The 25,094-nt window shown below is 44.4% G+C and overlaps 1 protein-coding gene across 4 annotated transcripts in view; it reads left to right on the top strand.

Annotated features, from left to right (window-relative positions):
- Positions 1 to 24,257, top strand: part of LOC119183412 (WW domain-binding protein 2-like) — a 121,555-nt gene extending 97,298 nt beyond the window's left edge. The window contains exons 6-8 of one of the 4 annotated variants that reach the window (XM_075893893.1): positions 8,726 to 8,932; positions 18,332 to 18,456; positions 23,904 to 24,257. In XM_075893893.1, the coding sequence (XP_075750008.1) occupies positions 8,726 to 8,932; positions 18,332 to 18,456; positions 23,904 to 23,951 (380 nt within the window). In that variant the 3' untranslated portion in view covers positions 23,952 to 24,257. The remainder of the gene's footprint in view (positions 1 to 8,725; positions 8,933 to 18,331; positions 18,457 to 23,903) is intronic. The other 3 variants (XM_075893894.1, XM_075893897.1, XM_075893896.1) reach the window with 3 other exon arrangements.
- Positions 24,258 to 25,094: the final 837 nt, after the last annotated feature.

Here is a 25,094-nt window from a genome sequence, read left to right as displayed (position 1 = left end):
GCAACCGCTGCAACAGATGAGAGTGAAACATCTACTCAAACTGTCCAGGAACCTGCCGAGGGTGGTGCCATGGAGTGGCACGACGCCAAGGAACCAGGTACGGGAGGGAAACGACCACGAGACACAGCCTCAACAGAATCAAGTGACATGAGCAATCAAGAACCGCCACCGAAAGCAGCTCTCCTTCGGAGGCAACGACTGGCGGTCAAACATAATATAACAAAAGGGGAAAAGAGGGCGGGAAAACCAGCCTCTTGACAACACATTATGTGTCGCCTTCTACCAAGAAGGTGCCCCGAACGACTAAATAGGCGGAGTTCGGCTAAGACGGTATGGTGAGCAGCTACTTGTATTTAAAAAAAAAATGAGCCTGAAACTTAAAAGAGCAATGCGTTTCGCCAGCTTAAATGTACGCGGATTAGCTTCAAGAAGGCGGCAGTACCAGTTGAGTAGGCTGTTTTCAGAGCATGACTTGGATGTGATTGCTGTGCAGGAAACTGAGATAGCGACAGAGAAAGATACCGATCATATCACGTTACTTTTTCGCTCAATGTATAACATCTGTGTATCCCATGCTGATGGCTTATCAGGAGAGTGTTCGCTCTTCATGCGACAATCGATAGGCGTTGTTGAAAGAAGTGTAGCAAGCAGCGATAAAGGACGCTTCGTAGTGTGTGATTTTTCTTTCTTGAATTTCGAATGGCGTGTCATATGCGTTTATGCTTTGAACCGAGACAGTGAAAGGAAAGTTTTCTTTGAAGAAATAAGTAACTTACTGAAATGTGACAAATATGTAGTCCTTTTTGGTGATTTTAACTGTGTTTGTAGAAAGGAGGACCGTGCCAAGCCGGCCCAGTCATTTGATAAAAGTGCAGTGTTCTTAAATGAGATGATTGCAGAAAATGGTCTGGAAGATGTTGGTTTATGTATGTCTAATTGCAGTGTTCAGTTTACACACTTTCAGGGTCTAAGCCACGCACGTTTAGACAGAGCGTACATATCACTGGACCTTATTATGGGCTGTGATGAATATGTTGTTACACCAGTCTCTTTCAGCGACCACTGTATGATTAGTTTCACACTTGGCGCTAAAGACAGGACTCCGAAATTTAACTGGCACTTGTGGAAACTAAACAGCCAAATCTTGAAAGATGAATCTTATGGTAAAGATGTAACCTAAGCCCTCACAAAACTCTACGGTAATCAAAAAGATGACTGGGAAACAAAGTGGGAATTTTTCCAACAAGAGGTTAAAATGAATGCAATAGAATGATCTACAAAAAATAAATTCGAGAAGAAACAGGCGGAAAGGAACCTGCGAAGGCAATTACAAGTGCTCTTGCAGGAAGAAACTGTGACACCCAATGAAATAACAGATACTAAAAACAAACTGGAGATTTCAGATAAAGAGAAGTATAAAGGCGCTATAATAAGAGCTAGAAGTGAAAAACTTTGGATAGGTGAGACACCCACAAAACAAGCTTTGGGTGACGAAAAAAAATACGCACAAAGAAATGAAATCAGAGAAATAGTACGCAATGACATACTGACGAATGAAAAAGATCAGATAATGGAGGCGTTTGTGGATCATTATCGCAATCTGCTCGGAAAACGAGTACCGATGGCCACGGGTTTTAGTGATGTCTTTCTTGATACGATGCCCAAGCTTGACGCCGATACACAAGAAAAATTAGGGGCTCCCATCAGCGTACAGGAAATTAAAAAAATGCTATTGATGACCTAAGTACAGGCAAGACACCCGGCCCAGATGGAATCGGGGCGGAGTTCTATAAAGTTTATGAAGAAGACGTGGCAGTTGCGCTATACCAAGTTATCGTAGAAGCATACAAAAAGGAAAAACTGCCACGCTCTTACACGCAGGCGCATACTGCCTTGATTCCGAAGACAGATGATAGCAGCAAACTTCAATCTGTAACGTCTTATCGACCTATCAGTCTTTTGAACACTTATTATAAAATATTCATGAAGGTTTTAGCCAGGAGAATTCAGAACATCATTGAAAAGATTGTACGAACACACCAGACATGCGGCATAAAAGGTCGCAGCATCACAACGAACATACATATAGTAAGAAGTGTACTAGAGATTTGTGACGCCTTTGAAGAACGAATAGCAATCATGCAGATAGATCTACAGAAAGCTTTTGACCGTGTCTCCCATGAAGTATTGTTCAGTGTGTTGAAGCATGTGGGAGTTGGTGACGTAATTTTTGATGGTTTAAAGATGGCATATTCACAGTGTGTAACGCAGTTGATAGTCGATAAGCAGCTCAGTGAAGAAATTGAAATACTAAGTTATATCAGACAGGGATGGCCCGGCCTCAGCATTGTTATTCGCCATCTACCTAGAACCCTTTTGCTTATCAATCATTCAAAACTCAAGTGTGCAAGGCTTTCGGTTACAGAACACGGAGATAAAATTACTCGCATATGCTGACGATGTGGCAGTACTCTGCCAAGATAAAGTATATGTGAAGTCATTTACATGGCAAATAAATTTTGTGACATGACGGGCAGTGTAATTAACTGGCATAAAACAACTGCCTTTTGGTACGGCGATTGGGATGTGAGGCCCGAGGTATACCTTAACGTAAAATGAGAAAGCAAACCCCTAAAGTACCTCAATGTACCCTTGGACAGCTATCGCGACAATGCGGATTACTGCAAAGGTGAAGCAGAAACCCTCAGGCAAAAAACAAATGCCTGGGGTGGTCGAGATCTGTCTATATTCGCACGTGCAACTGTGTGCAACATGTTTTTGATATCAAAAATCTGGTATGTCATGCAAGTTATCTGTATGTCACGCGTCAATGTACAGACGTTTCACAGGATTTTTGCTGTGTATGTGTGGAAATCGCTGTGAGAACGCACCAGCCGGTCTAATTTATTCCAGTCCGTTAGCAATGGCGGACTCGGTTTATGTCATTTATTTATTAGACAAGTTGTCTCTCGGTTTGTTTTCCTTCACGATCAAAGAAACAAATTTCTGCAAACAGTGATAAAAGTAAGGCTGTCATCACGCATCCCAGATTTTGTTGTGTCTACAAACAGTGATATGTGCCTATATGTGTCTGGTTTTTTGAGAGAAGTTATACAGTCTTTTGAGTTTTTGAAAGTGCGCTTTTCGCTGGAATATCTTGCTATTGTTAAGCGAAAAAATCTGTTCAGGGATCTCCGTGATGTCTTGTTCCCAACACCTTTGTACAGATCTATGTTCAATGGAGGACCCGGACAGGACGTTTTGAAAAGGGTCAAAAGGATAAAAGTAAAAGCAGGGGCAAAAACTCTCTTTTTTAAATTGCATTCCGGGACTCTCCCCGTAAAGCAATGGCTAGCGGACAAGGGAATCGATGTACCATGGACAACCAATTGTTTACATTGTAAAACACCTGAGACAATAGGCCATGTGTTTATTCATTGCTGGGACGCTGTCTTTCATTGGGACATTCTTCAAAGAACATTGAAAAAAGATCTCCCCATTACAAGCCATGGCATTCGTTTTCTCTGTGTGGATGAGGACGACGGCATACCATACGACATGGTTATGTTAATTAGCCTTCACAGCATCTGGCAGACCACTATGGCTTACAGACATCTTGACCAGAACATACGTCCTGTCCGGGAGAACTTCATTGCAAATATGCGGTATATCACTGAGGTGTATAAACAAGAAGAAGAACCTCCCAGCTGGCTAACAATGTTAGAGGAATTCTGCAACCTGAAAAAATTTTAATGTGAGCACTTCGGATCAAATATTGGTCCAAGTGTATTTTATCATTCATGTTTCTGTGTGAACACCTGTAAAGAAAAACAGGTAATAAAAAAAAAAAAGCTGTGGTAGCTTAGTGGTTAGAGTATCGAACGCGTTATTCGAAGGTCGTAGGTTCGATTCCTGCTCACGGCTGGTTATTTTTTCATCCACTTTTTTTTCTTCTTATTTGCATTCCATTGGTTTTAATACTTCCCCTGTACATTCCTTGGCATTACTGTCTGTTAGATCTCATTAATATTGTGTTAAAACACGGAAAACCGAGCCCTTAATACACACTTCTTTCCCTTGTTACATTGAACGAGGGTCTCGTACTGGCAGACTTGGTGTGTTTAGGTTGTATAAGAGGGACAATTAATCAGCTGCCCGCTCATAATAAGTTCACGTGCTACGTAACGCCAAACATGCGCATAAGAGTGTTTTCACACTCGCCGTTTGGCTTATAGATGGCGCTGATTCCTTGAGGTGTTTAATAACGACACTCAGCGACAAAGCCTAATGGCGATAATCATGGCTAGGCATGGGCTCTCGGCACAAGCGGCATCCTTTTCAGAGATTCCACAAAAAGACACTTGAGAGTGCAACTCATTTTCATGTCCCAAGGCTTCGCTAGATCGTCTTAATGAGGAGGGGGAAAGAAGTCATATTGTAAGATACTTAGCACAACCTTGACTCTCCCAAACATTCACACATCCACCCGAGTAACACTCACGACACTCAGCACTCACTATAAACTGTTTATTGCTCCTAAAAGACCTTATATACAGTCAACTGCCGATTTTTCAGACCCTCTAGGGAGAGAAAAACCATCCGAAAATTCGGACAGTCCGAAAAAATTAATGCAAGGAAAAAAAACGCATTATTTTACTGATAATTTTCAATGCAAGCAAAAAAAAAACGCACCATTTCATTGATATTTCTCGGATCAAGAGAGTCAAGATCGAAGTACCAGACTTATGTAACTCTGCCAAAGCATCAGTGGGGTGGCTCTAAAAAGAGCCGTAAAAAAAAATTGCATGCAGCCAACAGCGAGTGCCGTCAGGGCAGCCGGTGTTAGAGCTGCAATGGCTTGAAAAACTCGTTGATCCTTGTTTGAACGCCGTTCCGCTTGCATGTGATCACATTCGCCTCGAGCTGAGCAAGGGTCATGTCATCAGTACACCGATGTCAGCGTCATCAATGCTCGCATCAATTCGGCGGTCGTAGGTGGCAAAGGTGTTGGTTCCGACATCGGAGTCGTCTAAATCCGCCATAACCTGACTGACTATTTCGTCGTCGGTTAGCTCTTCGCAGAAGTCGAGCTCGATGTCAGCGTCGACGAACCGCTCAAATGTTATTTCCGTGGGCATGGAAGCACCAGGGGAGTTGATAATATTGTCCATGAGAGGGCAGAAGTCAGTCACGCTGTCGCTTTCTTCAGGCAAGTCTGCTGCCTCGGTGTCGAGTAGGAAGCCCGCGTGGCAAAAGCAGTTGCAAAGCGTGTCTTGTGTTACTGCTTTCCCTGTGTCTGCAAGCATTCCGACAGCAGACCGAAGGTCAACGCTGTAGCCTTTTCCATTTTTCGAGCACAGCACCATGCGGTTGAGTAAACGTGAACGGTACAAAAGTTTCAAATTACGGATAACGCCTTGGTCCATTGGTTGTAGGATTGCAGTCATGTTGGGTGGCATGAATTCCAGCTGAATAGCCTTCAACTCATTGATGTGACCGTGAGCAGGGCAGTTGTGCAACAAGAGCAGAACACGTCTGTTCTGTTGTTCAAACTTCCTGTCCAACCAGCGCAGGAACTCTCGAACAACTGCTGCGTTACCCATGTCTCTTTGTTGGCTTCGTATAACACTGGCAGCGTTGCCCCTTTAAAACACCTCGGGCTTTTGGACTTCCCGATTACTAACAAAGGAAGTTTCTCGCTGCCAGACTTGTTGCTGCCAACAAGAACGGTCAGCCGTTCTTTGCTATGCTTGCCTCCATGGCACGCGTCACCAGCAAAAGCGAGTGTTCTTCCGGCAGCAGCTTGTAAAACAAGCCAGTTTCGTCGCAGTTGAAAATGTTGTCAGCAGAGAACTGCTGCAACAAAGACTTGAGTTTTCCACTGCGGTACTGCGCAATAACTGCACTCTCAATGGCGCCACTTTCGCCACACATCTTCTTGAACTTGAGGTCATTCCTGTGCTTCAAGTTTCTCAGCCATCCATCACTGAACCTAAAATCTGTGATGTCCATTCGAAACGCGAGAGTTTCTGCTTTTTGTTTCAAGATGCAGCCCGAGACTGGCAACCGCTTGGAAATCATTTAATTAAGCCACACGACGAGAGCGTCTTCAAGCTATGGATGAATACCTTGGCTTGCATTGATCTTTTGGGCACCAGACGGTTTTTCGGCCGCTTCCAAGATCTTGTCTTTGTTCCTCAGGAAATTGGAAACTGTTTGCTTGGAAATGCCGAACTCCTTGCTCACGTCAGCCTGCGATCGGCCACTCTTTACTAACTTAATAATGGCAGCTTTCTTCTTTATCGTTAACCGACGGTACTATTTTCCGCGCTTCGATGCCATCGTCGAGGACGACGAAGGCAGAGTGGGGGCTATCACAGGCAAGCGAAATCCTCACGATGTGAACAAAGGAGTTTGCTGACGAGCGTCGAAGCTCCTAGGCTTAGCGTTGCAGAGCACACTTCACACGATCGCATAACCAGGCATTAGGTTAGCCATGCACCATGTGGGCTGCGTAAACAAAACGGCACGAGGGCAGGCGACGGTGCCTCGGATACTCCGGAGGTGGCGCTGGTAAACATTCAAGATAGCTAGCGAGGCCAGTCCAAATCGGTGTGTGACGGTTAGTTCTAGTTCGAAGTAGTGAAACGCTTCGCGAAAGCGCTGCGTGGAAAGCCAGAGTGGCATGCACGAGCACAAGCGCTAAAGCGAAAGGAACTTTATTGGCGCCGAAAAATTTCCGGGTGGATAGTTTCGATTGTCAGCGAAGCACCCTTGCACGATAAACACGGCCAGTGTTGGGGATCTCTGAGGCCATGTGTGTTTCTCCGCTAACGATCAACGATTCCAAGTAACAGATGCCACCACAGTAGAGCGGCGCACTCATTTATGTGATCGTAATCGCGTGTGACGCAGTTGTGGTAGTTTCCACTGGAGGTCAGTGGTGGCTGAAATACATGGCGCAAGGTTGACAAAGATGAGCCACGTATTTCAGCCTAATATGTACCAACTAGCCCAACATAACGTACTGTTAAGGTCGGTGATGGTTTCCGACCTTTTGTCGCGTCAAAATGTCCCGAAAATTGGACTCTGGGGGATTCGAGCGTCCGAAATTTCAGACTTCTTTATACGTTGATTCTATGGTGCTCGTGGCGGTGCCGCAAAGATGTCCGAAAAATCGGCAGTTGACTGTATGTACAGCAAAAGTGTGCAAAGGCAATGATGAACAGAGCTGGGCATGTGGAAAGCATTAAACGCGCGATGTATATAGCGCCCGCCACCACACAACAACGAACAAGTAAATGTTTAAAAAAATAAAAAAAAGATGAGAAATACGAAAAGCAGATAAACAAGCTTGAATCACTAAATCCTTGCCTCGAGAAAAGATATTTCTGGTTAATGTAACACCAAAGACAGCTCACAAACACAGGTATCCTTATTTTTTTCTACATAAGTTTCCAAGAGCAGATGTGCAGACGAGGTGGTTGGCCAATGTGACATGGCTGGGTCACATATCGTACATGGCCACACCGGGTAGGCTAAGAAAACGAGCACTGTGAATGCTTAGTCCCATCTAGCGGCATGCACCACAAACCTTACCACACTGGTGTGTATACACAACATCAGGGGTCGCACGACACTACACCAGCCATTCATTTCATTGTGAAGAGAAAAAAAACTGTTTGCTCTTCTTTGATGTTCTTGGGACAAAGATTTGCTGCGATTCTCGGTGCATTGGAAGCCCACCCACACTGGCCGCTACCTCAACGCTAGTTAAAATTTCTACTCACTCGTGCACGAAGGGTCTGTTCTTTGGAGGACAACCGGACAAACGAGGAACGGAAGTTAAGATGTGATCTTCTGTACAGTCGCTACTCGTAAGCCTCCATTGAGAGGGTTGCATGCCGCTAGCACCCCCCCCCCCCCCCCGACCCCTTCAAGGGGGCATTGACCCATCACCTCCAAAGCAGGTTTCACGTCTGGATTTCCTACATCTAGGGCGTCAACTTCTATGCTCGGCCGCTTCTTCCTGCATGTAAAAGACAGACCACCTAAAGAAAGAGTGTTAGAAGTGGTATACTCTATCACTTGGGCGGATTGTGGGGTGTTCTATAAAGGGAAGGCAAAAACTTTTTAGAGAGTCTGTGACAACATCGAAAAGACGTCCACAAGTTTGACCGACATTATAAAAGAAAAAGAAAAAATTGATTTTTTTATTATGCCAATAACGACAAGCCTTGATTTTTTTTATGTTTACTGTGTTTTGTATTATTTTATAACCTTATCATCTAGATACAGGCTTTTCTGAGCTCTGGGGCACTCAGTATTGCCAAACTTGTGGCACTTCCTGGCACGCTCAGAATTCAGTGAAATATTATAAAGCGAGGTCTGTGTGCCAGTTTAATAAAAATTTGATCAGGTGAAGTTTTAAAACTAATAGTACAGTGTACATAAAGTCTGAGCTGATGTTTGATATCATTGCATGAATATTCTATCTCAAACAGCTTTCATCACGGTGGCTTAATGGTTGGCTGCTGACCGAAAGTTGTGAGACTGATTCGGCCATGTTGGATGCATTTCGGTGGAGGCCTGTGCACGATGTGTGCATAGCAAAGAACCTTGGATAGCAGCAGCGACCTGAAGCTATCCGCTCTGGATGTGCTTCGTGTTGCCATAAACAAAGAAAGCTCGGCTTCCTTTCATTGCTCGGTGCATTTGTTTGCAGCCAACTCTGTTTTCATGAGCGACATGCTACCCCCGTACCCGGGCGTCAATGGCCCACCCCAGTACTACCCGGGTGGCGGCTACCCAGCAGGGGCGCCCCCAAGCTACCCCAATGGGGCACCGCCTAGCGGTCCTGCACCGGCACCAGGATTCAACGTGGCCGGTTATGCGGGTCCTGCTCCCACACAACCTTCTGGATCATATCAGTGTAAGTGCACTTCAGGCCCCGCCGCGGTGGTCTAGTGGCTAAGGTACTCGGCTGCTGACCCGCAGGTCGCGGGTTCAAATCCCGGCTGCGGCGGCTGCATTTCCGATGGAGGCGGAAATGTCGAGGCCCGTGTGCTCAGATTTGGGTGCACGTTAAAGAACCCCAGGTGGTCAAAATTTCCGGAGCCCTCCGCTACGGCGTCTCTCATAACCATATGGTGGTTTTGGGACGTTAAACCCCACAAATCAATCAATGTAAGTGCACTTCAGCTACCACGCCTAGCCACACTCCCCCTAATGCCCCACAAAGTTTGATCAATGAATGTTGTGTCATGTTTTATGAGGCGAAAAGAAAGTAGTTTGAAACAAGCCTAGGTGTCACGAGATGGGCCAGTGCTGCTGCAAAATGTAGCCGTGATTTCTGCACCGTTTCCCTTAAGGGGAGATGCTACTCGAAAAAGGTTTTTTTTTATTTCATAACCCAGCTCCTTGAAATTTTAGGTGTTAGTAAAGCTTGCAGTTCTGATTTCATAACTGCAATTATTTGTTTGATAGCTATAGTAGTTCCGGAGTTACTACAACTTTGATATCAAAATATAGTGTTTTTTGTGCACATAATAAAGCTTACTAAAAATTTTCACACAGAATTGCAAAATGGCTCATTCTGCTGCACTTGAGCAGTACAATACAGAAAAGTACCTCAAACAGAAAATTTATTTGCTACATTAAAAAAAAAAAATTAAAAGTACTAAATGCATATTTTACATCTCTCTATCAGTGTATCAAGTTGTGTAACAAAAAATCTGTGATGTATAATGCAACCTAAAGTAGATACTTGTATTCTAGAGTGGCTGATTAAGCTCTGTGCAAAATTTCATCAAGATAGGACTATTTTATGCCTAAAAAAGATTGTGCACAAGATGAGAGAATTACCTCAAAATGGAAATCGAGAAAAATGCATTTGAAAGTTGTAAATACGTTTACTCATGATTACACAGTGCGATTTGCACAAAACTTGGTGATATCATAGAAGGGACACAGCTAGAGCACCTAAAATTGTCCTGCTCCATATGTGGATCCTTCTCGCCGCTTGAGAAGGGAGTCATCAAGGCGCGCTTTTTTTGCCACGTTCCGCCGATGGGCCCTTGCCTCGGCTGTTTCACACGCAGACATTCTTTCGATTCTCCTCTGGTCGCGGGATCGGCCCAGGGTGATCAGTTGATCTGGTGGGACTACACCAAGCTCCTCTAGCACGTGTTCAAAGCTTGAATGTCCTTTATTGAACCACAACACGGCCATAGCAGCTGCAGTTTCCACTGTTGTCCGGGAGGCAAACTTAGTCTTCGGACACAACAACCAGATTTTGCTGTTCAAAGATTCTGCAGCGTTTTGGGTCTTCCCTTGGATACAACGCACCAGCAACTTTTCATCTGTGAGCCGCTTGTAAATGGGAAGCACAGCCAATCCTTGAGCCTTGGTCAAGATTGGTGTGTGGTCGGGTGGGGCTTCCCCAAGCGCTTCAGCTCGCCTATGCTTGCACCAGGAAGTCGCCCCTTCTGGACAGTATCGGTGGCTGCCTGCTGTGTTGCTCGATGATGAATGGAAATATGAGGCCCAGATGGCACGATGCATTTTCAGAATATCACCTCTGTTGTTTGTGATTGCAATACGGTAATAGTTCTGCAGCTTCTGAATTGTGCCATCTGTCAGCTTTTCCCCTCGTGGAAGTCTTGTTGGCAGTTTCCGAAGTGCAGTGCCTAGACGCTTGGCCACATGGTTTGTGCACTCCTCCTTGTCCACAACAGCTTCACCATATACCTTGGCCTCAGCGACAGCGGTATAAGCTTTGCTGTCCCCATCACTGAGGAACTTGGTGAAGCGCAATGGTGTTGTGTATGAGGATGTCCTGCCCCATATGCGCAAAGCTGCCTCAGTCTCCATGGCATGAGAGGAGCACTCTGTATTTTTTTCGCAGACAGGTGTGTGGAATGCTTGCCATATTTCTTCCTCATCACCCAAGTCCTGGTGCCGGCTACAGGCAAGGCAGTAATTCGATAGCACTTCAAAATCTAGGCACAAACCAGTGTCCACAGACACAGCAGTGCCGATGCCATTGTGGCTCTTGTGCCCTATTTTTTGCCATGTGCCATCATACATGACAGCAACATCAGCCCCATCCACTTTCTCTTTAGTTATCATCCGCGCTTTCGCCAGATTTTCTTGCACAGCTTTGGTAGCTGCAGCATGAACTTTTTTGCCGATTGCAATAAAAGTCTTATGATGCATAGGTATTGGCAGTCCAAGAATAGCGCAAAAACGCGACAGCTGTTCATGCCCAATGCCTATTGCACGCGCAGCCACAACTACCTTCACATTGACAGCGAAGCTGTCGCGCGAGCTGCCGCTTCGGTAGCTCCAGTCATCACCGGCATCGGTGGGCTGTCTTTCCGGCAGAACACGCCGCGAACTATGCGCGGCAGAAACCACTGACTCAGGACACTCACTGTTATCACAGTGCAGCTCGAGGAACGAAGAGAGGCCCTGACGTTTACTTGCGGTGTCGCGAACGACGAGTCCAGCGGTGTGGCATGTTGGACAAACAGCACGGCTTACCATCGATGTCAGTGCGCCGATGTCACAAAATACTCCGCTCACAGAGCCACAAACACTCTTCGTTCTTTCGCTTTCGAACTGTTCAATCTTTTTTTCTGATGCGCTGATGAACTTGATCGCGGCGTCGATTTCGTCAAAGTTCCCGCAAGCTGCCGTATCCCCGCTGCCTTGATTAGGCCTAGTGGCCCGCGGCTCGCATTCTTCTACCGCTGCTTTGCGCTTCGGTTTACGTCGACGCCCTTGGTACTTGTTCTTGCTTGCAAACTTTCGTGCTCGGAAGTCTCGCTTCTTCGAGTTATCCATGGTGAACTCGGAAAAACATAGAAACGCACGGCAAGTGCCGATCGTCGCAAGCGCTCAGCGAGCGAGGCCGATCAGATGTAGCCAATGGCGGCCTCGGTAGCGTACCATGTGACCGGTAGAGATGCGCGAAGCGGCTGCAGCTTGGCTGCAAACCGACTTGGAAACGACTGTTTTGTGAAATTCCTCACTAAAATACGAAACTAGGGGGACGCCTGTACACTAGAAGGAGCCTTGATCTACACCACCGAACAAACCCCGATGGCGGACGTCATCGTGTTGCCGAGTGGCGGATTTTCAAAAATAGCCGTCGGATGCGTGAATTCGCGACTTCGGCAGCTACCTTCACTAGCGCAGATCGACTTTTTACCACTTTCTCGTTTGAATTCAGCTATGACCTTTGGGGAAATGATAGTTGAATGATCAAAAGTGATTTTAGAAGCAATATCCCAAAAGTGGAAATTTTCGCAAAAAACGCGATTTTTCGACCCGCATCTCCACGTGTAAGGTGTCACACGTGTAAGGTGCACGCTGAAGTGCTTGGCGGCGGCACGGTTCCAGTTTTCTTCAGCGAACTTCCCAAATTGCGCCATGTATATATATATATATATATGTATATAGATAAAATAGATGATCAGAGTTTCTTCCGGCTAAAGTAATAAAAGTTATAAACTTCAAGAATAGTGCAGTATAGGAAACAAAACAATAAAATATTTATTTAATCCTAACAGTTTCGGCTGGTGGACCTGTCTTCTTCGGAGGATATAAGTGAAATGGTACAAGTTCCCGTAGCAGAGGGTCACCCTCACAGTTTGAAGACCCTAAAAAAAAAAAAAAAACTAGACAACCGGGCGAACGAGGTAGCAACAGAAAACAAGAAGCAGAAGAAGGAGAGGAACTAGAAAGGAGCGACGGAGAACCGCCGAAAACGAGCGAGTAATTCTGGCATTGTTACTGGGTATAGGTAAGGCACGCCGCCAGCGGAGGCGACCAAAAAAAACGGAAAAATGTGGAACATGTTGCCGCTTACTCGCATCCCAATATGGATCGACTTTAATTTCACGGGGTTCGGCGGCTGGCCCGCGGCATCGGACCACACGCACACACACACACACACACACACACACACACACACACACACACACAAACACACAAACAAGGTCACGAGAAAGAGAGACACCATAAGCATGCTGACTAATAGCTGCAAAGGCACACAGCAGCGCGAAAAATGTAGAAGGCACGAAAACTTGACTGTGCATGCAATCATATCAATCTGTCAAACTTGCAGGTTTACATGAAAGCCTTGTCTTTCTCATGAACTTGATGAGTATGTAGATCCATTTTTTGTATGAGCTGGGTGAAAGCCACAATATCAGCCATTCACTACTTAACGCGACAACAGTTCAAGACTCTCGTGTTCCAAGTGGAAACATGCTAAGAACCCATACGTTGTATCGCACCATTCACGTGCTTGTGGCAATGAGTCATTCATCAGAAAAATGGCCAGGAGCTTTTTATGCCAGCATGTGGTCTGTGTTGACAGCTTCCACCATGTTTGAAACTCAAAAGAAATAAGAAGTTGGGCAAGTTGTTGTTGGTCCTTGATAACTTAAGTTGGTGCGACAAATACAGTGCCCAAAAGGAACAGCTTGTGTCCTGTTTCTTGTAGTCTGTTAATCACTGAAGCCTTGGTTGTCAAAAACCAACAAGTGTGATAAGATTTTAGATGGCAACCACACCTTTCTGAAAGCCCAAAACCATTTCAGCTGTTCGCAAACGCTGTTTCATGTTTTTTACGTTGCACATTCGCGAGGCTTCATGCTCGGCCTATGCCGAGGAACGGTCTGAATCAGCCGAGTGCAGCCAGATATGATTGAATTATTGAGAGTTTTACACGTTTAAATACAGTCAAATCTCATTAATTCAAACAGCTTAATTAGAACTTCCGGTTAATTCGAACTCACGAAGAGGTCCCGTCAAAGCTATGTGTGTTCCAATGGGCAAAAACAGCCAGTAATTCGAACGTGCAAGCACTTGCAATTGGTAATTCGAATATAAAGTGCTCCAGCAATGCTCTCAGCACCCCGCCTAATCTTGCAGTGGCACCTGCGACACCTCAACGCTGCGCGCAAAGGAAAGAAAAGGCTGTGGTGGAGTGTTTGCTCTCTCTCATATGCCGATCTGCGACGCACCCATGTCACCCTACTCCCCTTTCCGTCCCTGCCCTACGTAAAGACCCTCCTCCTTTCGACGCTGCACATGAACAGAGAGAGTAAAAAAAAAGAAAGCTGTCGCTCGGTTGAGTGAATGTGTGGTTGAAGGAAAGGGAAAAGGCACTATTTTCTGCAGCCCTTGCCCCTTGCGGGAGCATGGCTCTGCGTCGTGAGGGGGGGTTCCTCGCGCGCCGGTGCCAGGCTTCCCCCTTTCCCATCTCTGCCATGTAACTCTTTTCCTTTCAACGACGCACGCCAAGAGACCAAAATAAAAAGCTTTTGTTGGTTTTCTCTCAATTGCCGATCTGCTTCTCTTCACGTGTCCTCCTTTCTCGTCACGTGCTAGCTATGCTGTGGCTGCGTAGCGGAGAGGCTCCACTGCGCATCCCTTGTCGTCTACTTTAGAAAGTGTTGGAGCTGGACATTTCTGCACGCAACTTCTCTTGCCAGGAGAATGCTGAAGCCAAAGTAGAAATGCTTTGTAAGCTGCGTGCGAAAATGATTGACTCGCTGAATGGCAAACATGTGCAGACGCGCATCACCGATTACTCAAATCCTGTGATTTGTGAATAAATGTAAGTCTTCTGAAACTTCCCCCTCGTGTGTTAGCTCAATGCACATGCGCCACTGCATGGAGAGCCCTCTGTTTATTTAGGTTTCATTAATTCAAACTACTTTTATTTCGAACAAATTTTCGGGCCCCTTTGAGTTCGAGTTATTGAGATTCGACTCTATCAATATGCTGGCCAGGACCACAGAGAATGTCCAAACCTTTAGTTTTCTCCAAATTAATGTGGGTTAAATTAACAAGTTTTATGGTAGTATTTCGATGCTGTAATGGAACGTGTTGTTAAAACCACTGCAGGGTTTCCCAGTCATATCAATGAACACAATTTGGCTTCTGCATTTGCTCATTGTCTATAGCACAACTCGGCAACATAACTTTGCAACACTCCCCTGTCACATTAACCTAGACAAAAGAAAAAAGCTGTGATGATTCCGTCCCGTGAAAATATTGCCAGAGTTAAACATTCACAGAAGACACTATGCTACGCCACTGGACCGGCACGAGACTCGATCTGCGGGAAAAGAAGAGACCGACGAAGTTCGGAATAACGAGCAACAGACATTCTTGCCGACAATTTAGCTTTGAGTGTACACACGGAGGTGAAAAAATAGTTGTTTAAAGCTGCAGACGCTTTATTGATTGATAACAATATGCTTACTGATGCTCTGCTATGATTTCTTGCTTGAAAAAATATCGATCAGTTCAATTGGCACTCACATTTGAATGTTTGAGTTCACCCAGAATTATGCTAATCATGCAGCAGTAGTGGTAGCGCTAGAATGTACTATGACAAGGCTTGTGTGAATAGTGAATTTTAGGTTCGAAGTGTATGCGATAGGCTTGTGTGAATATTCAAACGAATAAGGCAGTATTCGTATTCACTTTCAATTGAGTTTAAAATTTTCATAATTACGAATTATTCGAGGTGAATGAATAGATGCATACTAGTCTGCGTGTTACATTTTGTAAACATGCTAATGTAGTTGCTTGGGCGAGTTGATATGACATGATTCACTTAAAAAACAGCGCCAAAAGCAAGGGACAAGACAGTGCTGCTGTCTGTCTCCTTCTTTTCTTGTCCCTTGTTTTTCGCTTTGTTTTTTACGTAAATCTTGTTGTAAAGATGGTTTCACTGCCGCAGAGGGGTGCTAAGCTGTGAAAGCATCTATACACCAGAACACAGCAAGCTCAGTGCTTGCTGCCATATTGAAAAGCGCGCGGCCCCGTCTCTTGCTAGCATAGCGAAGCAACACTCTCAACTGCCAGGCAAGCAGACGCTCTGCAAATCAGACGCGAAACTTGACAACTCGAGTTCCACTGTAAGCATGTTTCACGCTGTTCCTGTGCTGGAATTTTATGCTGATTTTGTGTGAAACGTCGAGGAGAACTTCCTCGACAGTCTGGAACGTCTGCAGCATGTGCATTGTAGATTACGGAAACAGCTTCATCAGGTACGTACAATTGCGATTGAAAGAAACGCGAACAGTGAAAGCGTTGCCTTCGACTCAGTCGAACTGCAGCGTGCCTTGACTGTGACAAGGCAGAATTTGTGATGTAAGCCGGCATCAACGTAGCGCTAGAATCTGGTTCCAACTTACGTTCATGCACTGCATGTGTATCAATTGCCAGTCCAGCCAGACACTCGGAACACACACGTGCTGCAAAAGTGCCAGCCCGAACAAGATATTAAAATGCTACGGGGACGCCAGTCGTAAGCACGTGTAGATTTGCCTAGTGTTAGTCAAGGCATGTTGCAGTTTGACTGAGTCAAAAAAATTATGCTTTCCACGCCGTTTTCGCATCGCGATAGTAGGCCGTTGCAGTTGTACTAAACATGCGCGGTGCGTGCATCCACGCGTAAGTCGTAATGCGTATATTCTATTATTGACATGCGGCCTGCGAATGAGTACGGCAATATGTGCCTCATACTACAGGCACACTGCACGCAAATCGCTGTTGTAAAGTGAAACAGATGGCGTCACGCTTGAATAAACACAATAACTATACTTACTGAACACCTCACTGGGCTCAAAGTTTTTCCTGCTGATTGCGATTATATCCTAAGGCGGTGAAGCTCGGCGTTTTCCGTTGTGGACGGAATTTTGTGCAATCGCAAAACGCTACACTGGCACAATTCCCGCGATGCGCTGTGAGCTTCACAGACAATGCTCAGCAATCACTTCCTCTTAAGCTGGTTGTTGTCTCATCAGATGACAGTGCAGTAGTATCCAGATGACATTTCATAAGCGGGAGCAGCGTGAACAGGGGCTTTTTTGCATTTTAAACTCTCAGAGCCACTGCATTATATGCTAGCAAGGCGCGCCTTGGTAGTTGCAAACAAATTATGGCGTCTCTGGAAGCGAGGGTATAGCGCCGAAGGCACCTGGGTGTGAGATAGGCGTGCTCTCGTCTATACAGGCGTATAATAATTCGCATGCAAGTTTTTGTAAGTGTGGTTTCACAGTAGGGAGGTTATGCTGAGCCGTGAAAACACATGTTCAAGAGAAATATGCACTGCTGCGAAGCCCCACTTTAAGGTTAAATGGAGATGTTTCTTTCATATTGATACATTTTTCAGTTTTTTTAGTTTAAAAGCTTGTTATACCAACTTATATGCTCTTGGTATAGCAATTTTTTAAACGTAACATACTTTACAGGCTGTTACTAGCATTTTACTGAAAGTCATACCCTACTACTATTCAAAGTTGTTTCCACTTCCTTTGATGCAAGAAAATGGCATTTGCTCAGGCCTTGTTTCAAATTTTTAAAAATATTGAGCAGGTTAGTTAGGTCATGACAAACACACCCATTTTTCTTTTTAGCATGCGATGTATATATTATTCGAATTCGATTTGAAATTATTCAACGAAGATCATTATTTGCTTCAAATTCGCTTTGAAGGAAAAATTCACTGTTTGCACAAGTCTAGAATTCCGAATGAATGGTGATTCCATTCTAATGATTTCGAATCAAATTCGTATAACATATTTGTCTCACATTCTGTAAAGAAAGAAAAAAGCATGTTTATCGAAAAACCTACACAGTATATTTCTTTAATTCAAGCAAGACCTGTACAAATGCCATTCTTTTTGGTTCAGAAAAAGTGGAAATACCTTTAATAGTCATGATTGGACTTTCAATGAAACAAGAGTAATTACTTGTAAAACTTAAGTTTTAAAATTCACTTTACTTAGAGCATATAAGCTAGTACATCAGCAATATAAACTTGAAAAATGATAAATCTGTGTAAGGGTGTAATGTTCATTCAGTTTTGAAGTGGTACTTTGCGGCAGGGCTCATTTTTTTCTGGATTGGTGTTTTCACGGCTTAGCACCCTTTTGCTGCAGTGAAACCACATTTACATGTGGACTAATATGCATTCATTTATTCGTTTCGAATACTTTGAAATTTTCTCTAGCATAAATTTGAATCATGGGAAACTTGAATACTACAGTATTTATTCGAATATTTCCGCAGGGCAACTGTGACACATGTTTAAAATTATTTTCTTTGCCTGCCAATGACTTTGATTGCTGCTATGAGTGTGCAGCATAGGTTGCTTGCACAAATTTGCTCAATAAGGAGTTTCGTCTGTAGTGGCCCCACTACTACCTCGTTCATTATTGTGGCTATGTGGATATATTGGGGTTCTACCCTGGGGTACTTTTATTTCAATGGAAGCCCGACACTTGGTCTTGTTTCGCAGCAGCAGCAGCCATGGCCAAGGCAGCCGAGGCATCGCAGAACTCTGCTTACTACAACCCGGCCACAACCGGTTCTATGTATGTGCCAGCAGCCCCGCCATCCTTTGACCAGGCCAGTGCACCACCGGTGAGTGCGGCGGGTAGCCGCATGGTACTCCTCGTAATTTCAAGCAGTCTTCCGCTGGTTCCTCGCATGTCATCTTACTTCAAAAGTAAACGTTCTACTGGCATGAGACAACTCACCGAACAGCACGGGTCTGTCTCTGAAACAATCAAGTCCTTACACCCCTGCCACGCAGAAACTGCTGTACATAAGCGACTTTTTAAAAAGTTGAGCCTTCTTAATTGTGCAAAGTATAATAATGTTTGAGTGCAAATGGAACAGAATATTTTTTCAATAGTTGTCCAATATTTGCGTAATATTTTTCAAACACTTTGAAGTGAAAACTACAGAAGAACTGTTACTATAAGCACATTCTTATGAGACAGGAACATGAAGGTGTTTCTTTTAGTTAAGTTGGTTAAGTGTTGGAGGGATGGTGTTTTCTAGTTGTTTTATGATGGATGAGACATTGCAAAGACTGAATAATACTTATTTACATGTGGTACAGCTAATTTGGTGTTGACAACACAGTCTACCTTTGCCCTCTTCAACTTGTTTGAAGGCCCAACTGAATTGGTGGACAAGGGCGTGCTACTTTCAAGTTGCTCATCTACCCGGTAGAAAGACACCACTGTCTAAAAACATCTGAAATTTTGGATCCTAAAAATCTTTCTCGATTTTTTCCGGATATTTTTTTTTGTTTGAAACTGCAATAAATAAAGCCCCTACCTATGTGCGTAGTTTCGAGCCAGTGCTTTTGCGAGACCATCCGTTTATGGCTGTAGTGAAGCTCTAAAGGCAGGTTTGCCATGATACCACTGTGTAATGTGGGGAAGCATATTAAAAAGGTCATTGTAATGGTGCAGTGCATGTCCATGTTGAAATCAGCGTTTTTTTTAGTCAATACATTTGCTACCATAGCTGTCTTAAAGGCAGCTTCATTGCGATGCGAGAGTGTCATGGTTTATAGCATAAAAAAAATTTGATGGGACCATTGTCGATTGGATGCGGACTGTATTTGTCTTTGGGAAGTCCTTATTATTCAAATAGTCAAAATTTCAGTGTGAATCGAAAAAATTACCACACACTATCAGAAGAATATTTGAAAGATGGAATATATGCACGCCCCTACATTTAGTGAAAAGGTGTTGCCTCACAGGCACACAACACTGACAATCTCTTAGTGTTTTCTTCTGTACGCACAACCAAAAGCGCGGGGCTAGCTTTCCATACAAAACCAGTCAAAAGAAAATTGAATGTGCCAATACATAAAATCCAATGTCCCTCTCCAATTACTGTAGCTGTAATTTTTGTGTGTGTTCAAGGCGTTGGCCATACATGTTATGATGCAGCGCTTCTTGTGACCGTGTGTGCAACGTGCCTCCATGTATCCCCGAGCCCTGCTTCTGTTGGTGCTCAAGGAGATAAGCTCAGTGAAGGGCTTATTGATAGCCTTCCATGAAAGACTGCTCCTGAAAAAGACATCGTCCACTCCTGTATGTCAAACTTTCCGGCTTCTCGCTCAGGAGACCTCCAAGTGCTCCTAAGACAACTTGACAAGCATGAAAGTATGGGGTGCTCCTCGAGGCTGAAACACACTGGCTTTGTTCACCCTATGACGTGGCGCAACGGATGTAGCCAAAGGAAGCCTCCTGCAGTCTACAGAGAGAAAAAGGCTGAAATGACGAGGATGGGACACTAGCTTTATCCCTTTCAGTCACAAATTATGATGCGCTGTCAGTAGCGTGTCAAATTTGCTTGTCATCATTCCAAGGCGCTCAGTATTACATTCCAAGTAAGGAAATTTTGAAAAACGTTGTTTTGTGTCAGTTCTGGTAATTAAATTAATGTGTGTGTAACTAATTATCTAATTATTCTGCCACCAGTCAGCTTCAATACTTACCTAAAACGAATCCGCTATTAGGCCCGAAATGCACGCACAGTTTGCTTTTTGGTTCGATTTCTTTCGAGTGAAGAAAAGAGATGCTTTTCACGTTGGTCTTATAATGCCTCACGTCGAAGAATCGTCGAACATGGGAGTGCATCTAAAAAAGTGATACACTGCAGCAACATACAGCGTAACAAAATAAATAATCACCAGTTGTCCACTCAGAAGGCCTGCACGAATCTGCTTATCCAGTATCAAGCAATTTGATGAAACGCACAGTGCATGACGTGCTATTGAAGCTGGCGCATCCATTTGCACACACCATGACTGAAAGGGTTAGATTACTGAACATGTACCGTATTTACACGATTGTCTGTCGACCCTTCTAAGATCAGGCGGCAAAAAAAAAAAAGGGAGAACAAGCACATTTTGTAAAATAAAACTCATTTACATTGAAAATAAAGTCAAATTACAGTGTGCCAAAGTTGCTTCATAGCATTGCTTGAAAGCTTGCTTTTATGGAATACTGTAGGGTTTATTTTCAGGGAGACTTTACAACCGAAACTATCTTTCGGTTCTAGGTCAACCCTCCAACTTTGAATTTCAATTAACGACAAAATGGGGTGACCTACAAATCGTGCAAATGCAGTACAGGAAAAATGGGATTGTTATTCCTTGATGCCTTCACAATAATGATGACACCTTCCTTGCCTAGCTCACGCATGCTAGTCAGTTGTACCACATGGCTTCATTTTGGGCAAGCACTCTTCAAAAAGACCCACACGAGCTGGTACACGACACCTGCATTGCGCTGCACAGGGACATTGAGCCACATGCTTTGTGAGCAGTTGGGTTGCCGAGCCTCCCAGCTTGTTCGAAGCCGCACGAATGACGACGATGTTTCCATACACTTTTTTTTTAAGCAATCTTGTGTAGGTAGGGTGTGGTTGTAAGAGTGTCACTTTTACAGGTATTCAAAAAACAACTGTCATTCCTCCACGCCTGCATATTTGCGCTTGCCTGAGTATACAGAGCTTTTGTTCGGTGATCCAGCTTCCAATAAATCATTCTTGAAAGTGAGCACTTGTGTGTGTCACTCCTGGTCCCAGCCTCGTCATTCCGCGCTTAACATATCTACCCTTGCAGAAAAAGTGCTTCCAGTGGACCTAGTTGCTAGGCCGAAATGAGGATAATGACGCATTGCAGAGGTGACGTATTGACCTTGGTCACTAAAAACTTTTGTTCATTCATCTTCCCTCATCAGGTGAATATTGCCCAAGAAAATGTGATGCCACAAGAAAGTGTCACAACAAGCATGTCTCACATTTTAGACACAAAGTGTGTCATTGAAACCCATCATTTGGAAATTCAAGTTTTATGCTCTGTTTGCAGCATGTGTTCATATTTGCTGCAAACAAAGATTGGCATTCTTTCTATTGCATTAAAGAAAATAGGTAATTTTGCTCATCAGTCCCTTTAACATTCTCTTGATTATAAACAATGCATTGTACAGAGCGTTAAAAGTGCTGTCGAATCTTGGTGATACCAAGTTTGGTCTGAGACCAACTTCCCTGTCTGAATTCAGCTTGGTTCAATGGGCTCCAGTTATCCAAAAACTTCTCTGCGCGGTGACAGGCGATAACCGCCAGGCAATGGCTGACAGCAAGGTGCTCCGAAATTATGTGTGCATTTGGCACTAACAGAGTCAAAACAGTGCGTGTCATTTACCACAACCGCGGTGTGTGAATTTGATTGTGATCATATGTGCTACCATCAATTATTGTGCGAAGCAGGTTGCCACATTTTCAACTAGTAGCTAATCTAAACTATGCAGGCTAACAGAAGATACGTAGATGCAACAGTTTGCTGTGTGAATGAACAGAGCATACTTGTGAATCCTCATGTTCCCTTGGCCCTTTGTCTTTTGGAGAATGTGGGCTTGCCAATGATAAACTGCCCCAGTTTACACTGGTTGTGAGGTTTTAGTCTCTAAAGCAGCCATTTACTCGCCATGGTGGTTTAGTGGCTAGGGCACTCAATTGCTGACTTGCAGGTCGCAGGGTCGAATCCTGGCCATGGTGACCACACTTTCAATGGTAGTGAAAATGCTTGAGATCCATGTGTTTATATTTAGGTGCTGTCAAAGAACCCCAGGAGGTCAAAATTTCTGGAGCCCTCCACTACAGCGTTTCTCATATCGTGGTTTTGGGATGTTACCGTAATTACTCGAATCTAACACGCACCTTTTTTTCCGGTTAAGCGAGTTCATAAATCGCATGCGCGTTAGAATCGAGTTCGAAAAAAAAATGAATACGGTCATTCTATTGCCATCGACATTTCCAAAATGCCCGCCCCCGACGTGCGTCGGCATTGCGCGTCGGCCATTTCTGCCTATGTGTTTCCCATGTGCGGCACTTCGTACGTGTGCAGAGGAGTTTGTAATCTTGTAGTTCATTAGCATCGACAGCATGGAAGGGCCGACTTGAAAAACTCGACGAGGGCACCACGATGCTGCTTTTAAAAGAAAAGTCTTCGCGTGTGCCGAAACGGACGTAAATCGGGCTGCATCGCGCACGTTCGGAGTTTCCGAAACGTGCGTGCGGGACTGGCGGAAACAAAAGCAGAAGATTGTCGACAGCAAAGATGCACGCAAAGGCTTCAGTGGACCACAGCAGGGTTGGTTTCCGCGAATTGAAGAGCTGCTCGCCGAGTGAGTGCTTGAGCAGCGAGCGGCACAGCGGCCCGTGACGACAGAACTGCTGCAAGTGCAGGCTATACAGTTAGCTTTAGAAAAGGGGCTAACGCGGAGCCAGTTCAAAGCGAGCAGGTGTTGGCTAACTAACTTTAGGCTTTAGGCTAACTAACTTTAGGCTTTTCCCTCCGAAAGCAAACGGGCATGGGCCAAAACTTGCCAGAGGAGTACGAAGAAAAGCTTATCAGTTTTCAGAGGTTCGTCCTAAACTTGCGGCACAACAACAGCTACCTGCTTGGGCAAATCAGGAATGCCGATCAGACGCCTCTTTACTTCGACATGCCTGGCACCACAACCGTCGAGAAGAAGGGGGCGAAGCAAGTTGCCGTGCTGACATCGGGCCACGGTAAAACTAGAGTGACGGCAATGCTCCGTTGCACGTCAGATAGGCACAAGCTTCCCCCGCACCTCATATTTAAACGGAAGACGCTCCCGAAAGGAGTCGTTTTCCCGAGTGGTGTGATCGTGCGGGCCAACGAGAAAAATGGGTGCACGTTGCAATCAATGCCTTACTTTTTTTTTTCGTCGTGGAAACTGGGTGCGCGTTAGAATCGAGGGCGCGGTAGATTCGAGTAAATATGGTAAACCCCAACAATGATCAAAGCACTCATTTAAACAGAAGCCACTTGGGCCAATATACATCACCCACAATTGAACAGAATCTTGCAGCAGAGTTAATTAATTGGCTTTTGTGCTTCTACTGGGAATTTTCTGGGACCATCTGTCTTGGCTTTGCGACATAGCATTGTGAGCTTGTTTCTTGCACTAAACCAAATTCATTCTTCTAATTTACTTTCCCACTTGATGGCGACCATTTTCTCCCAATTCTAGGAGGGACCACCGCCACCATACTCCGAGGGTTCCACGAAGACAAACTAAGGACGGCCAGGTTGTCTCTCCCATGCACATCTTTTCTCCTTGCCTCATTATGAAGTGTGTTAGTTTAACCTGACTGGGATGACAACATTGTCCTCCACTCCAACTAAAACAGTGAAATAAACACAATGCTATTAATAATGCGCAGGGAAGACGTGCACACCAGTTCTCGCCATGTTCACCGGGTGTGGTGTTTGGCATCGTGTATTGCAGGACTGACGCTGTGGCACAGAGTCTTTGTTGAAGTGGTTCTGGTCGTGTGTACGGATGCCGTACGGTTTTGTGTAATAAAGATGTTTATGTAAGTTCCATCAGACACTTTTTTTTTTCACCTTCATTATGTCTCACTTGGTCGTCACAGTTCAATAAGTCAACTCCTCTTGAGGCTGTTTCTTCATTTGCTTGCAAACAGTTTGCCCAGACCCTTGTTTCCCTAATTCTTGGAATACACTCGAAGCTCTTTAAAGCAAAGTTGCATTTAACACTAAATAATTTTCTTATATCCGAAAATTCATTATGGAGGTTATTACTAACACTAGATTTATTGCAAGACAATTTTTCATTTACTTTGTTGTAACTGATAATTGTTAAATTGAGGTTTGAGTGCCGTGGGTTTGTTACGTTCTTGTGGCATTTTTGCCTGCATCAATGACCAGTCTTGCCTTAGCCATATTACTGCACGTATTTTCTTGCTATATTTCTGCACCCATTTTCTTGAGACCACGTAGGGGGTGGATAGAAAGTTTGAAAACATTTCATGTGCATAATTTCTCGCGATTTAAAACATGCTGTGCAGAATGCAGTCATAAAAGTCTCACCGACACGAGCCACTTCTTACTTTTTATTTATTTATTTTTATTTATAAAATACTGTTGGCCCAAGCAGGAAGAGCAAAAGGACACAAACAAAGCAAATAAAGGCAGAGAAATCGCATACTCGGCAAAAAAATAACACTGGCATGTGTACAAAAGAAACTGCAGCAAAAAATAAGGCGAAAACTACATAATTTTTTTAAAAGTGGTACGTCAAGGTGAAGCAACAAAAGTAGAAACATTAAACAAAAAGTTTTCACACACTGAAATAAGACCATGTGGTAAAAGCTTGTCAGACATATATACACAAAGAGGCATGAGATAAGGCAAGTGA

Source organism: Rhipicephalus microplus, chromosome 4 (genome assembly GCF_043290135.1).
Source record: "Rhipicephalus microplus isolate Deutch F79 chromosome 4, USDA_Rmic, whole genome shotgun sequence".
NCBI classification, from domain to species: Eukaryota; Metazoa; Arthropoda; class Arachnida; order Ixodida; family Ixodidae; genus Rhipicephalus; species Rhipicephalus microplus.
The sequence above is the reverse complement of the archived record's forward strand: the minus strand, read 5'-3'. Positions and strand labels throughout refer to the sequence as shown.